The sequence below is a fragment of the Diprion similis genome, chromosome 12 (assembly GCF_021155765.1).
Source record: "Diprion similis isolate iyDipSimi1 chromosome 12, iyDipSimi1.1, whole genome shotgun sequence".
Lineage (NCBI taxonomy): Eukaryota > Metazoa > Arthropoda > Insecta > Hymenoptera > Diprionidae > Diprion > Diprion similis.
The window spans coordinates 12,692,762-12,709,210 of record NC_060116.1 but is presented as its reverse complement, the minus strand read 5'-3'; the positions used below and the strand labels follow the sequence as shown (position 1 = coordinate 12,709,210).

Sequence of the window (16,449 nt, the reverse complement as noted above, 5' to 3'; positions counted from 1 at the left end):
TGCGGCGATGATAGTTCGGTGTGCTGGGGAAGTTAATTGACTCAAGGAACGGTTCGCAGGGTTTTATGATGTGTATTGGAACGGTGGTCGCGGCGGTCGTTCAAGCCGTTGAAAAACACGTGGAACAAAAATATACAGAGGACGGACGGACGGTTAGCCGGGGTCCTCCGCGAAGCAGCTGGAGACGCCCAGCTTTCTAAATCAGATTTCACATCTAATAAAACCCGCCCGTTCGATATTCAAAAATAAACATATCCAACGCTCACCTAAAACCAGTCAGTCACCGAAGAGCGGGATCTGAAAAGCTTGCAGGGAACACCGACTCGGCTCTTATACACAACGTCGTGGCGTGAATAAAATGTTTTCTTTCCAATTTTCGAACATGTCCGCCGGAATTTCCGTCCTTTCGGAAAAGCGTATCCAGCTTGCTTGTTTCGCCTCCTAAACATGGTCGAAAGAAAAAAAAAAAAAAATACTGGGTGGAATAAAAATCGGATCGCATCTCAGCGATTAGCTACGAAAAAAAAATATTTGCGATTGCAATTAGATCGACGATGAATTCGCAGGTGACAATGAAAACGATTGCACCGCATGCTTCGTACAAGGCATTTTCGGACCTGACGATACGATTAATCTGCAGGATTGTTGGCTGGTTGAGGAAAAGTCGAAGAATGAAGTCAGGGGAGGAGAAGCAGTCTTGTAGCGTTTGCCAACACCAACAATTATCCCAGCCAGGTGCTGCTGCCAGCGTTGACAGCCGTTTGGTTCCTGCTGCAGGCGCCCACGCGCCGTAACCACCGACGACAGTTTTCGGCCGGGATTCGTTTCCGTCCCTCTTAAACAAATAAATCTCGTTATACCGCGGGTTAGACGCCATAATAAACACTCCGGCCACTCCCAGTTGCGATCTAAATTGCACGCAGGGACGCTAACGAAGCTCAAGTACCGCAGCCGCGATTGTGTCACGCAATTACTATTGCGAGACGATTATCAGATCATAGAGAGAGAGAGAGAAAGAGAGCAGAGTTTTTGGCAGTGTCCGCAAGAGGCTTTCTTTTCACGGAGACGTCGCCGTCCACGTTGGTAGAGATATGTTTCTTGTCTCTCTTTCTCTCTCTCTCTCTCCCTCTCTCTCCGTCTTTTACGTCAGGTACAGCGTGTTGGTAGTCGGGGTGAATCGCGACGGAAACCGGAGTGGAAACTGCGGACATCATGCCGCAAATAACCAAATAACGTACCGACGTCGCTCGCACGTGGATACCAAAAATAATATCTTGCTTTACAGTCGGGGCCGACTGACGTCAAGTAGACGGCAGTTAAAAGATCGTGTGCAAGTGAATATAAGTATGTATGTATACTCTTATACACTTGTCTTCTCGGTCTGCGGACGCTCTGAAACGGCTTACAATGAGATGTAATTTATGCGGAATCGTTCGAGCCGTCATTCGATAACCAGCTTCTTATTCACAATCGACTTCAATGCATTCGATCTGCTTTATTGAATGCCCGAAATCAGTGCCTATCGAGCTCTTTGTAAGCACGCTGCTTTAATCAATTCATACCGAACTCCAAGCTTTTACCTTCGTTTTAAACATTTCGGAGAATGTAGAGTGTTTTTGCTTCGGTACTACAAAACTTTAGTAGATAAGAATATTGTCCTGTTTTACCCGAGAACACGCAACAAGCTAATTGTGAGTACCTCATCCAAATTCGATTGTTATCCTCGAAATTTGACGAATCCTTCTTTCTCCGAGAACCGGAACATAAAATTAACGTCATCAACCTGGTCCAAAGCCTTTTCTCGTGAATTGTTTCAACCGCTCATCCATCCATCGCCTCGTCTAGTCCAAACGCGACGTTATTGATACTGTCAAGACCTCGTCAAGGGTAAAAAACGACGGAGTTTTTTCCCTCCTTTCGATCGTTAGTGAATCCGTGAATTATTATCTTCCCTGATAATAACCCGATGCTTTAATGCACGTCGTACTCTGGGTCGGCAGGTCCTTTTTCGAGCACGTACTCTACAGTCCAATTGCACAGCCGCGCATTTTCTGGGTCGCGAAGGCTCGTTGAAACACTTTTTGGCGTCTCGAGCCTCGGCTCGTCTCGGTTCTTTCGCTGCCTCTTCGATCGAAAACTAATGATCTATCTGCTTCGGGCGAATCCGGTGTCACAGCGCAAAAGCCTTGCCGCTTCTCTGGTGCAGGGATCCCGGGTTCAGGGACGACTCCGCGTCCTCCGACATGAAAAGGTCCAATTATCAGATCCCTCGATTCCTGGATCCGGTGATGCTTGGTCAACTAATTGCAGGTCCGAGAAAAGAGACGGAGAAAGGATTACCGATATATTTACTCGGATTGCAAGACCCGTTTCTCGTTCCTCCTCCCTTCCTGTGCTTTCAAGCATATCCAGGCGGCGTGAGAATCCGGAATCAGAAGGTATTTCGAACGAAGAAGTACACGAGGACTTGGTATATTGGAATTAGAATCTCTTTGAGGAAGAATCCGGCTTCGTGACTGATCTTTACCCGATATAATTATCTGATTAGAAAATTTCCTGGAAAGCCGATAGCTTTGAAATGAAACATCATTATAGCAGCGTGATTGATCAGCGAAATATTACGGCTAAAAAAGCTCTTCGCGAGATATTTAGCGTTTGACTTGAATCCTTATCTCTAACGGTGTTCAGCAATGGAATCTGCGGTCAATTTGATAGTCGCAATCGGATTATTTTACGCTTCGTAGTTCTGCATTCCCAGCGTAAAACACGAGACTAGGCTCAGATGGTGCTGATATGTAGATCCCCTTAAAAGTCCGTATTTAAAATTGATGCCTCACTCTCTATTCGTTAGCAGGCAATTGAATATCCAAGAGAACCTGCACCCTGGACGATGGGTGACAACAGATTGAAACGGGCCGCGCACAGCGTATGGAATCACAGGGAGCACGTAAAACGTAAGAATATCCTGAATAACGAAGTTCCCAAAATATTTCCATGCACAATATTCCAATTTGCGAGAATATTCATCAGAGCAATTCTTATAACTTCAATATCACGTTGAAAAAAAACATCACCAACTTTCAAGAATCTTGGCTTAAAATTCGTTTCTCCATCGCGGTGAAAAATACGACTTCTTGTTCAAACCTCGTAAGTTGCTTCTACCGAAGGTGGTAGCAACGATAATGTGCAAAACACAGTGTACAGGCAGCAGCTTCTCGAAATGCCCAAGGGGAAAGTACCTCGTATAAACATTGAAAGTGAATGAAGAAGAAAAACGAAATTCGGGGCCAAACTTCACGCGGTTAGCGGTATCAACCAGACGACCAACTGACCTGGGATAAAAAGCGAAATCGTCTTCGGTGGCCTCTGAGCTGAACAGACGTGAGCACGTAAGCACATGTAAAGCGGCCCGGCGTCGCCGGATGAATGCATAATTCAAAAGTCTCCGCGAGCTCGGTGTAGACACAGCATTTCATTGTGAATATTGACGACGAGTGAGTCGAGTTTGTACGCACTGGGTAGGTTAGGTATACGACGGAGGCCATCACCAGGTGTGAATGAACCGACGACTCCTCTTCATTGTATCCCATCCACGCTGTCTGCTTGCTGTGCGTCATCGCGATGCACACAATCCAAGCGAGTTATTCGGGCTCGGTTGTGATCCGGACCGCACATGGACTCGGAGAAACCTCAGCTCTCGGTCAATGATCAGTAGCGTGGTTTAGCGGTCAACCAGTCTAGGCACTCTGTTTAACTTCCTACCAGCAACTCGGATCCTCGACCTTCTGTTCAACAACCGCTTTTTATCTTCGGATGGACCGAGCTTAATTGCTGACCTGAAAACCAGGCACTGGGTTGCGGGTTATTAATAAGTCGTCAAGCGGGAGCGATCAATTTTATCACTGATTACCGTGCCAAAAACACACACGCATCTCGCGGTGAGTGTGAATCGTTTAAGTGCAGAAGCAGAGTAACCTTTTTTTTATCGTTGGTAAAAGGTCTTTGAATAACATGGAAACGTAGACGTTTGTTATGCCAAGTTTTAATCGCGGTAGGAAAACCGTTAACGGGCATTTTGAGTTTTGTAGTTTCCTTGTTTTTCACATTTTTGTATCGAGAAAAAAGACCTGCTAAATTCGAAATCAAAGCTCGAACTTTAGCAGGCGCAACATCACGATATGCAAGGAACTTCGCGTGTTTTATCGAGTTGTACGAAACTGATCAATGTTGAACTTAATCGAGCTGCAAATATACAGGTCTGATATGTCAAGATTAAAGTGATGTTGAAATTTCCATGGATTGACTTCGTCCCAACCGTCAGCTTATCGATTACAGACACTTGCAGAGCCGTTCGCGATACGCTGGTTCCCACATTTTAACCGTTGCTTTTCAATCATCTCGTCCAACCGGAATTCTCAACCCGATAGCCTTATCTTCTTTTTCGATTCGTTAGTCTTTCTTCTTTTCCTTCTTTTCGTTCGCCGCGAGCTGCGAAACTTATTTATGCAACGCCATAAAATTTGCAAATCTTACCGTTACGTACATCCACTGTGTGGATTGTGTTCGATCAACGGGTTGTCACATCAGGTATCTCGAACATTATACTCGCGAATTATATTTCTTACACGAAAATACTGACGCGCTGATATTCGTCTATCAAAGCTAACGGACGGACATTTGAAACACGGTTGAATCGTGCGTAAATATACTCGTCGCTACGCGAAACGAAGCCGCGTGCCAAATAAAATTTTTGGTAACCTTTTTTGCATTTTTATTTTTTTTATTTATTTTTTTTTCTCCTTACAACGTGGCGTTTGACGCGTTGAATAATGAAGGTTAAGAACGATGAATAATACCTGCTTATTTCTCACTCGGGTAAACAGACCGACTAACCGGTTGAATTACGGCGATGTTATTTCGTTCCCCGTTTTATACACCCATACAACTTATACCAGGGAACACCAGCATGGTGCAGAATTTTAAATTCGAAGCGTATTGAATTCCTTTTCGCCTATTGATTCGCCAAATGCTCCAATTCATTCCTTTTTCCTCCGTTTTCTCCTCGGTTTTCCTCTGTCCTTCCAACGTTAGGTAGCTGGCTCTATAACATGTGTCCGCATTCCCGTTCGAATATCTTAGGCAATAAATAACTCACTCTTCGTGAAGAAAAAACACGTGTTTGCCAACGGGACGAACGCCTGGAGATGAATTAATGCGAAGGCGCGTTGAGTTATCGGAGCAAAAAAAAATCTCTTCAAATATCGTCCACGTAACTTATAATTCTGTACTAATCATTATCCCTGAAGGAGAGGAGCTAGATGAATATCGACGATCATTATTATCGTCAAATTATTCAACATACATCGCGACGCTGCGTCATTTTGTTCCATTAATTGAGCTCAAATCAAATTACACGCAAATACGTGAAATAACTTCATACTGCCATTATACTACATCGTAGGTACACTGGTATTGCATTATCCGCTCGCCATTTCGAGCTGTTTTTCTACCTCAGAGAGCTATTGATATTGATATATGAGTATCGGATTGAAATCAACAAATATTAGCCACAAAACGAAGGGATAATACCCGTAGGTACCCTCAACCCAAGGTTCATCTCTTTTCTCTTCTCACGATGGAAGTTTACCTCCTCATCAATAAACAGACAGAGATAGTTCCACTCGAAATTTGTCATTAATGGATTCGGTTTTGCGCCACCTGCGGAGCTTCTGTTTACCGATACTAAAAACAAACGGCATCACGATATCGCGTCCCGTTCTCCAAAGCCGATACCGGGCATTCCCAAAGTGGGCACTAAAGCAGAGGATATATTTCACACACACACACACACACACAAAATGTGTAATTACCTGATACTCCTTCGTGCCTTACACAGTCAGACGAGAAAGGAAAACCGCCCGCGCCTCGAGCGACGACGTGTTTCGAATGGTCGGTCAATCGTTGAGGAATCGGATACTCGACACGACTACAGGATCGAGATCTAGGCGTCGCTAGATCGCGTGCGTCTATCACGCTGTTCGCGTCGAGTCGAGTGTCAATGTTTCCGAGTCTCTGTGTCTTGTGTACGGTGCTTTGTTTTTGTTGTTTGTTATGCTGCCGAGGGTCAGGCTCGATTCGTATTCCATAAGGTGCGATGGACTGGTATGGTCCTTATGGTGCGGTGTGGTGTATGTAACTCGTCAATCTTCCGCTGATCACGAACGCAATCAGAGCTTTCGAGGAACGAAGCTCGGCTTCTGAGTGTCGGTGATTGGCTTTGTTTCGACTCGTTAACTTCTTTCGTATTGTGCAAAAGTGTATCGAAAGTGACTAACAAGTGTTGCGCGTTTCGGTTATTCAGTTTTGAAGCGAGTGAAGTTGTGAAAGAAGAAAGGTGACCAGCTCAAAAGTGTTTCTTGAATACCGCGATCGCGTTTCGGAGAAAATAAGACAAACACCGACCCAGTTCTCAGCTGCGGACTAGTAAACTATGAAGAATCGCGTGGGTCAGTCTCATTGTACGCAGACATGTGTGAGTATGTTATATACCTACTATTGTTCGTTAGACAGAGCGAGAATCATCAAGTGGGTGGATGGAACCAAGGAAGCGAAAGTGTGTTAATTTCCGTTTCTCAGGAGCGAGCGTCGCCGAGGTTGGAAATTCTCTTCAATATATTACACACTTCCTAAAATCGAAAATATGTAAATGAAGTTTGCAAAATTCTGGCAGACTGGATCGCGCGTATTGAAAATGAAAATTCCAATGTAACGCAAAGCAGTTGTTGATCGCTTGCGTGCCATTTCTTATCGTCTGTCACGTGAAGAAGGTGACAGAGAGTAACGAGATAAACGTCGAGTATTAAGAGACGGTAAACTTAAACCGTAAGAGATTACAGACGCAGTGGTATAAGGTGTGTAATTCTACTTTAAGACACCTGCCGCGCCGGAGTAGGTATATATCTCATATTCGTATCACAAGTATGCCTGCGAAAGGTTCAGGAAATAGCGAAACTTCCGAAAATCGAGTTGTGGAAAAACACTAAAGTCGGAGGTGAGAGAGTAGCTTTGAATCGATTCAGACTATCAGTCGGTGTAATTTGGAGGGTCGTATTTGCGGCGGTTTAATTCATCAAACCGTTCCCAAGGGAGAAGGGGGAGGAGGAAGATCTCTCGTCTTTCGGTTTCGGGCTCTGTTTTCAACGCAGACAAAACATCGTCGAGGAACGGAGATGCCGTTGGAAAATGAAGACGACGAGGTAGAAGAAAAAAAAAAGCACGGGATGAAAGATGCTTCTTCGCCGTGCCGCGAGCCTCGGGCTCCACTCACCGAGCCTAGGACAACTTCGGCTAAAATACCGTACAGTAGTTCGATGTTCTAATTCTGGAACCAACGCGATGTTGTCGTGCAGCTGTGGCTGCCTGCAGGATTCGGAGGGAATGCTTGACTCGAATTCTGATTAGATCGAGCGTTTTTCCAGATACGGATTTTCCTTTTTTGGTATAAGAAATATCGATATTTTTCAAACAGCTTTACATATTCTAAATTCTTGTTTGAATTCAATCGTTAACTCGAGATCAACTAGCATTTTTCAAATAATGAAAAATGACCTCTTGTAGCTAGAGTGTAAGGTTCTAACGAATTCCTCTAATTGTTGCGAATATAAATCACGTGCACGGAGTTTTATATCATTAGTCAGACGACTCGTTCAAAATTCATGCAGTCGAGGCAAATTCTTTTCTCATACAGTCGACTTTGTTATAATCGTCAATCTATTTCCGATTTCGAAACAAAGAACGTACGTATATACAGTATGCAGTATCGATAAATATCGAAGTGGTTCATGTCGCCAATAATTCGCAAAAATAATTTTCGCAAGCCGCAAAACGCGTTACATCATACCGAATAATACCGGGTAATTTTTTCCGCTCATGGCGACCGGTGGTAAAAAGTTGGAGGAAAATGAAGCCAAAACTCTACGGGGTAAAACCATCCGGGTCAAAGGTGACTCACAATGGTTTTACCGCTGTAGCCGAATGGTGTATGGCTCGCGGCTTACACGGGCAAACCCTCAGCCAGTTTTTGTCCACTTGGGACCGAACTACGGTCCGACGGCGTAGCGTGTTTGGGGCGAGGAAAAGTCCCTTTAGGTGCAGCAAAATACGCGGACGTCGTTGACTGTGTGCGATAACCCATAAGTTGCTTTTTGATACCCGAACGTGTATATACGTATAAGACAAAATTTTTTTCTCTCATTTGGCTATAAATGGCCTGAAGAATGAAAATATCTGGTGTTAACAAATTGCAAAACGCAGGAAGAGCGTAAGCGCACTCCTTTTGTTCCGCGGTTTCGCCAAAAAGGTGCGTGAAAAAAACGGAAAGTAAGCGTAAATCGCGTTTGTATGATTTGCGTCGTTAGGGCGAAGCTCGTCGAGATAACGAGCCGGTTTATTTCTCTCACAATGTGAGAGCTGCAGGCGCCTGGCGGCCGCTCAAAACTCCCGACCTTCAGAGACCCAAACCTCGAACTTAGAATCGGCATTCTCGTTCTATATAATTCCAGACTTATGCAATGTATAATTCGTACCTCATCGCCGTCTGATTCACAGGCAGCAGCGAGGCGACGAAATCAGGGCAGACGTTCTCTGATCGATTTTCACAATATTTTTAATAAGCTCTTGAAAAACTAAAATAAAAAAAAGAACTAATCGAAAAGAACTCCGCCAAAGTTCTTCTTCGTCACCTCCGATTTTTCCACGGTTAGACTGAATTTTTTATCGACCATGCAGAAAGGTTCTGCATCCTGCATAGGAGTTTTTGGTACACCGTCAAGAGCGTAGGTATGCACCTATTCGATGCAGCTTGCTTATACAACGCGGTGCAGGTGCCGTAGGTGAATTCAGACATTAATAGTGGATTTCGAAGCGCACCGAGTGCATCGGGATCTGGGATCTTTCTGTATTCCTGTACATAGCGGCAGGTGCGGAAGGCCACGTTCAGGCTTCTCCTTATCCCGCACAGATTGAGAAACCCTCGGCGATAAGTATATGTGTAGGACAAACTTCCAGGGGCAAGATTTGCCGATTAAATAGTGAGTAATAATAAGAACAATAGTAATAATAATAATGGCCTGTATCACGCAGCCTAGTTCTTTCATTTTCTATGGATTCTCGTCATTATCACTGCTGCATGATTAATTTTCGTGCTCGTGAACACTGAGATAAATTGTCTCTGCCTATAGCGAGAGAAATTTTATAAATCGATGGATACAGATGGTGTTAGTAACAAAACAACATGGAATTTTTTCGATTCCGGAATCACAATTACAGCGAAGTGCATTGTTCTCTTGAAATAAGTGTACAAGATTAGCTGCTTCAATGCATAATAACCTCCGGACACTGCGTGCCTGCATGCACCCTTATTATTCCGCGTTATGATAATGGATATAATAACACTTCGATTACGGCCTGCGATTCTCAGTATCGTTGTTAAAATGAATAAAGAGAGAAAAAAAAAAAAAAAAAGAAAAAGAAAAAGAGTAGAAAATATGAATGAAACTAATCCCCTGAATAAAATAAAATTAAAGGCAATACCAACCTACTGGATAAATAAGAATGTTCAGTTTCAAATTAATAAAAGAAGAAAAAAATTGAAAAAAAAAAAAAAACAAGATAAACAAATTGGAGTATGTATCATTCTCGCCGGTGGCGCATCAGTATTACAATCCGTGCCCTGCTCTTCCCGCCCCCGCTTCGTCCGGAATCGCATATTTAGTGGGAATCGTCGTTAATAATCCTCGTCGTCTATAAATACGCCGATATTTCGCCCCGCCGCCGGCGCATTATAGAAGATGTTGAGGAGAAGGAGTACGAGGGGCGGGAGGAGGAGGTGGAGGAGGAGGAGGAGGAGGAGGAGGAGGAGGAGGAGGAGGAGGAGGTGGGCTCCCGGAATCCGTGGATATACCGGCGGCCTCCGCGTCGAAGGCGTTCGGAGTAACGGGCGCCGCTGCGAACTGCACGAGCGCATGCGTCGCGACGCTACGGTAAAACGTGGGGAGGGAGATGGAGAGGGGAGGGTGGCGAGGGGCGGGAGGGTGGAGAAGAGAAAACCGTCAAGGGGGGAAGAGGGCGAGGGGGGAGGCGCGGGACGCGAGGTAACCGCGTTCAGTCCTAAGCCGATCGTCGTAGACAACGGGTGAACCACCCCTTCGACGACAAATCAGGTGATTGGAAAACGGGCGTGCGAATTATGAATATACATTACGTGTATTGTGAATTGTTAATTGTTTAGAGAAACAATTTACGTGGGAGATTTTTTCGATTTATCCTGTAATACTTGGTTTGCGGAAAAAATTTCAATTTGCTAATACAGTTGTATTAATAATAATAATAATAATAATAATAATAATAATAACAATAATATGAAACAATAACAGTAATAACGATAATGATAATGACGATGGTAATAATTATAACAACAACAACAACAACAGCAACAATGAATATCAATCGGTCGTTAATCAATTGAACAACGTATTTAAAACAAAATAAGTACGATAAATTGAATAAACGAATTTGTGCGTTGGTATTATTATTATACCTACTATAATACATCACAACTTTATATTGTACGCGGCATCGTGTTTACCGTATAGTTTGAGTGTTCAAAATAAAAATAAAATATAATAAAAAAGAACGAACGCGTCCGATACAGTTTACATAGCGAAAAGGAGGGCGATTGTAAATGATCATGAATGAGGGGTGATTTGAACAAGTTATATAACAATAATAATAATAATAATAAAGCAAACTAATATTGAGATAAAAATATCAACAACAACAACGACGACGACGACAACAACAACAACAATAATAATAACAATAATGATAGAAATAACGACAGTATTGACGCAAATTTTGAAAACGTGTGTGCAGAAGAATTGAATTTATCCACCGGGTGTATAATTGACGTGAGTATATATAAGAAAATACAAATATATTGAATTTGATCGACAAGAGAAAAAAGGGGGAGGGGGATAAAAATTACCGGAGAAACGGGGCAGGGGAAAAGTTTTATAGAGGGTTGAGGGAAGAGGCGTAAAAATAAAAGGCGAGAGGGAAAGAAAAAATGAAAAGATATTGATTCGAAGTGAACCACCTGTGCGAACTGTCACGCTGTCACGGCTCTCGCATCGTGTGTTGAGGGAGCAGAAACCCAGGCACAAGGCAACCGGCAGCAGTGAGTGGTACACCAGCGGTAGCAGTAGTAGCAGCAACACACCTTCGCCCTCAGAGCAGCAGTAGCAGCAACCAGCTATAGGCCAGACGCTATATCGTACACGCAATATAAAGAAGTGAGAGATTCACCTCTTCTTTGTAACGTCTGACATGATAAATTTGAAAAAAAAAAAAAAAAAAAAAAAAAAAAAAAAAAAAACGGAGGGCTGAGGAGAGTGAAAGATTTAGAAAGAATGAGAGAGAGAGACTGACAGAGAGAGAGAGAGAGAGAGAGAGAGAGAGAGAGAGAAGCCTGTTCAGTGGGGCATGATGAGTAATTAAACGTGTGTATACCTATATATGTTATTACGATTTTGAATCGCTGCCACAGTGCAAGAATCGATTGTATCTATTCGATGCTGCAAGGGGGAGTTGATGGTTGATGACCGATAAAAGTTTACTCGTTATTTTGAATAATGATAATCGTTGAGGTAAGATCGAGACGCGTGATTGATTTTAAAAGATTGTCGTTTTGTCTTTTAATTCCAGTAACACCCGTGACTTGGCTGTAGTTTGTTTGCTTTTTATTTCTCATCGTCATTCTCGGATTATTTCCATGCGTAGGAAGAAACGCGCGCTGCGGGTTATATCGTAAAGCGATCGTTTGATCCGTCGACGTGTGATGGTTAATCTCTGGAAAAAGTATCGTAATTTAATGGACAGAAAAAGGGGAGAAACTACCTGATATACTTGTTTGAAGAATCGCGTTGGCGCGCTGAAGCCTTGGAATATAATTCCTGTCCTATTAATCAAGGACGAAGCGATACGCGATACGATTGCCAATCGAACCGGCTTGAAAGATTTTTCGCTTTGTCATTCTTGTGTAGGCAGAAATAGAGGCGGAGAGAGAAAAAGTGAAAGAACCACGTTGAACACACCGGAGCCAAGTTTAATCGTAAAGGAAACAACAACGTTGCGCGCAATTTCCCAGGAGCATTAGCGTTAGGTGTGGAGGTGGTAAGAGGCGCGAGAAACGGTACGAGGGAATGGCTGATATGCACCGGAAATCCTAAGCACTAAGACGGAATCTCGGCCTCGCGACCTCCGTGAACCCGAGTAGAATTCGCCTCGCGGTTAGAGAGAAAGAGAGAAAGAGAATCGAAGAAAAATCGGAGACTTAATACATCGTTTATTCATTTTATTAAACGATAAAATCATTTTGCACGATTTTTAAAAGGAAAATTACGAAGTACCGAAAGATTTTTCGACCGCACGTTGTCGTCATTACGAACGACGTTAGGAACTTCCGTTTTGAATTAATATATCGTCCAGGTACCGATACATTACCCTGGACGATCAAAGGGCGGATGTACGGTTATAAATAAAAGCCGGTATAAACGGTCGATTGCCAAAGAGTCAAAACGAGATTAACGCACGCTCGGACAAATTTAGATAATGACATCTGCCCCGGTACCATTTCAGAAATTCTATGCGCAATGATTTGATGTAACGAAGCAGAGTTATTTCGTGATAGCTAATGCTCGTTTCCGCGTGCCGTCTATAGCCACGTGACGAGGAACTGAAGCACAGACTTATCGATCGATGATCAATATTTCATTCGCGTTGTTCTAGTAAAACGAATCTAGTTTCACGTTGTGGCAATTTTTCTCGCCAGAGAGAATCGACGCCGATTTTTAAACCGGACAAGGCGATCCTATTCTGACCAACGCCTTATAAGTTTAGCTCAGCGTAAACACGTCGCTTGGGATCCATACCTAATCTTAATGTAAAATTAGCTTATCCCGGGTGATCGCAGTCGTTGACCTTTTCAGGCCGGAATCCAGTCTTTAGGGTGACCCGAGTTCGTGCGCTGCTGATCCTAACTTCGTGCAAATTTAAAGAAAATATTATACCGAGGCGATTTTTTTACTCTGTAATTATTTCATCGAGAAGAAACACCCTCGTATTTCATTCTGGATTAACGAAATGAGTCAGGCAGCATAGATTTTAATCCGTTGATAAAAAGCCACTGTTTTTTAGCCAAATAACTCGTTCGTTTTTATTGTTGTAAGATTTTTCAACTTTATCAAATTGAGAGTAAAATGAGAGAAAAATAAAAATAAAAAATAGGATATACATCGGCGAGTCAAATTTTCTCTTCGAGGGGAAATGCTCCGTTTTACAGAACTCGCTTCTCCGACGATAGATCAAAATATGATATCATTCGATTAAAAAATATTGATTATGATTTAATAATCTCCAAACGCGGATGATCAATAAAAATATATCTAAATCCTTATCATTCATGCAAGATATGCATGTTTCGGTATAATTATGTAAAATCGTCGGATCGTGACCACCTCTTCGTATATAATTTTACCCCAAAAGCGAAATGTTTGAGTTTGTAGTATCGCCTCAACTCTGCGCGTGATCCGTGAATTGCAGCAGAGCTTAACTTTATTGAGAAAATAAAAGCAACGATCATACATTATAAGAGTATTTCACGTGTCACATGCAACTCGCGATCAGAGAGAGAGAGAGTAAGAAGAGAGCGCTTTGATAATAATCACTGCGCGAGCTTGGCTGCAAGTGTAACCGAGAAAGGTATTGCGCAACGATAAACGCGGTGTCAAGATAATACCTATATGTATAATAATGTGGAATAATGCCAAAAAATGTGGTGTCAACGGTACTCGGTATAACGTACGTATCGCCTACATTCGATTTATTCGTTTACCCGTCCATCGTCATTTTTTGCCTGATTCTTGAGAGCTATAAATACATGGACAGGTCAAGTGGTAAGGCAGCAGCTCGGTTATATGTATATACGTATAGATTACGCCGCAGGCTTTTTTCAAAGTGTTTCACGAAAGTGCTTTAAAAGTCGTACCACCAAAGTGCATCGTCCAAGAGTGCGAAAGAGCATTGCATTGAGAGCTGCTGCGGCACAGAAGCAAAGAAGCGGCACAAGAGCGCATGCAGCGCCAGCAGCGATCAACCTTTCTCAGAAACTTAATGCGTTTCGCTGTATGATGACGGGCGGAAACTGTTGCAGTATCAACCTTTCGTTTTTCGTTTTTCATCAAACCAGTTCTCTCCCGGCGAAGGTACGACGAATGTAGGTCTCTTCGCCAAGTACACCCACCGCAATGCGGCCGTTGAAAAAACCGCAAATGGACACGAGTGTAAAACAGTGAGGAAAAGAACGAGCTCTTTGTCGTTATTTAGAACGCATCGCGCGCGATGTTCAACGACGAAGAGAACGGAATTCGTTTCCATCGAAATTTGTCCGCTGTATCGACCGTGCAAAACCGTCACTCGGTTATACGCGGAGAAAAGCTTAGCTCGTATAATTGTAAGAACGGTTCGTTAACTTTACGATCAAACGCTGCCGATGCCATTCACCCTGCAGTTTGATATCGGAGGCCGGATTCTCGTCACTGACAAGACGCATCAGATCCTGATTGTCAGATACATGCTGTAGCGTTTAATACGGCCAAGTAGTAACGCCGGTACCTACACAGCCGGAACGTCGTTGCCACGCCATCCACTCCGCTTCTTCAATGCTTCGTCTGCCTATCTCCAGATTGGATCTGCGGATCTAGCTCTGCTTCACCATCGCGAGATCGAAACCGGCTCGATTTCCTCCCTGCAACGCGACGTCTGCGTATCAGGCACTCTCTGAATATGAATCGGTTATACCTGTGAGTATAACTACTGCAGAAAATAAGGAGAGGTAAAAGAATTAAACGGTCAGAATGTAAATTGCCAAGATATCGAATCGTCAGAACTCGTCTCGATCTTTAAAAATCGTATACAGATTCTCGACTTTACCGTTTTATATTTTGACCTTTTCATATTTTATCTCTCTGTACTTCGACTTCTTATACTTCGAATCTTCTATACATGGTTTTTCTATATTTTATTTTATTTTAAAATTCGATAATTTAGTCTTTCAATCGAGCATTCCAGTTTTTCTTTACACTCACCGAAAGTGTTCATACCTCGGCACACGGTTAGAGAATAACTTTGAAAGAAAGAAATCCGTTCGTTCGCAACATTCCGTCGTTCTCTGCAGCCGGACAAAGTTAATCGTGCTATTCGATGCACATGCACATAGACGGCTCGAAGTAAACAATGCAAGTGAGAAATGAAACGGTTTATTTACTCACCGACAGACCGCACATTCGTTTTTTTATGATCAACGGAAAATCTGGTCCCGAGATCCCCGGACAGACGAGCGATCGAGGATCGCATCCAAACCGGAGAGAGATCTGACTCTACCGGGGGAAAAGCGCTTTGTTAGATCAAAGGGTAAAACGCTGCTGTTGCTAAAGCTCGAGCGGAATACGCGCGCTAATTGAACAAGATAAACGTCGCTCTTCTCCGCAACGACGTATGCCTATAGCGATTGATTCGTTATTCGGGAAATGTTTATATCATCCCGAATTCTTTAACGTCAAATTTTCAATTCTTTGATCAAAATTAATATGTTCAGAGAGAGAAACTGTAATACGTACATATAATCTGAATCGAAGATTCTAGATCGAGATGTCAACCTGCATGGCTATCTATCGAAGTATATGTAAATTATATACATGTATGCGTAATATATATATATATATATATATAATATATATATGCAAATGCATCCGACCCCGGTTGCTCCGCGTGTATCGACGAACACAAACACGTGCAGCACACGACGGTGAATTATATAGAGATGCAAAAGCTGGCGAAGTCATAGCGCGACTGAATTTATCGAAAACCCATAAAGCGGTGTTCACTGAATGCGCGCCTGATTTCATAATATGCGAGTGCATTTGTGTATGCATGTATGTATCTGTGATAAAATCCTTTAAAAAGAAATTTCATTTTTTGAATTCTTACTAAACCAATTTAATTACCTACATAGAAGTTTGGAATATTTTCGAGGTTCAAAAACAAGATATTTCCCTATTACAAACATTCGCGATGCGAAATCGAGTAGAACGAGTTGAGAATCGGACCAATGTTTCGTTGCTCGATCATGCAGAGCTTATCGCAAAAAAGAAGGCACGAACTTGGGCAGCTTCACGATAATTCAATCAGCTATATCTGGAATTTGCCGTCGTGTCACTGGGGTCAGTCTTTTTGCAGTTTCAAGCGACGAAAAATAGAAGGAAAAAAAAAAAAATATATGATCGAAACTTTCGATTCAAAATCAATTTTTTTGCTTGTAAGGAAGTTAAAATT

The 16,449-nt window shown here is 42.8% G+C and overlaps 1 protein-coding gene across 3 annotated transcripts in view; it reads left to right on the top strand.

The window, feature by feature from the left end:
* Positions 1-6,277: 6,277 nt before the first annotated feature.
* LOC124412915 (RNA-binding protein Musashi homolog 2-like) overlaps positions 6,278-16,449 on the top strand; it is a 133,294-nt gene continuing 123,122 nt past the window's right edge. Inside the window, exons 1-2 of one of the 3 annotated variants that reach the window (XM_046893133.1) lie at positions 10,852-10,967; positions 11,202-11,351. In XM_046893133.1, the coding sequence (XP_046749089.1) occupies position 11,351 (1 nt within the window). In that variant the 5' untranslated portion in view covers positions 10,852-10,967; positions 11,202-11,350. Of the gene's footprint in view, positions 6,533-10,849; positions 10,968-11,201; positions 11,352-16,449 lie in introns of those variants that run through there. The other 2 variants (XM_046893131.1, XM_046893134.1) reach the window with 2 other exon arrangements.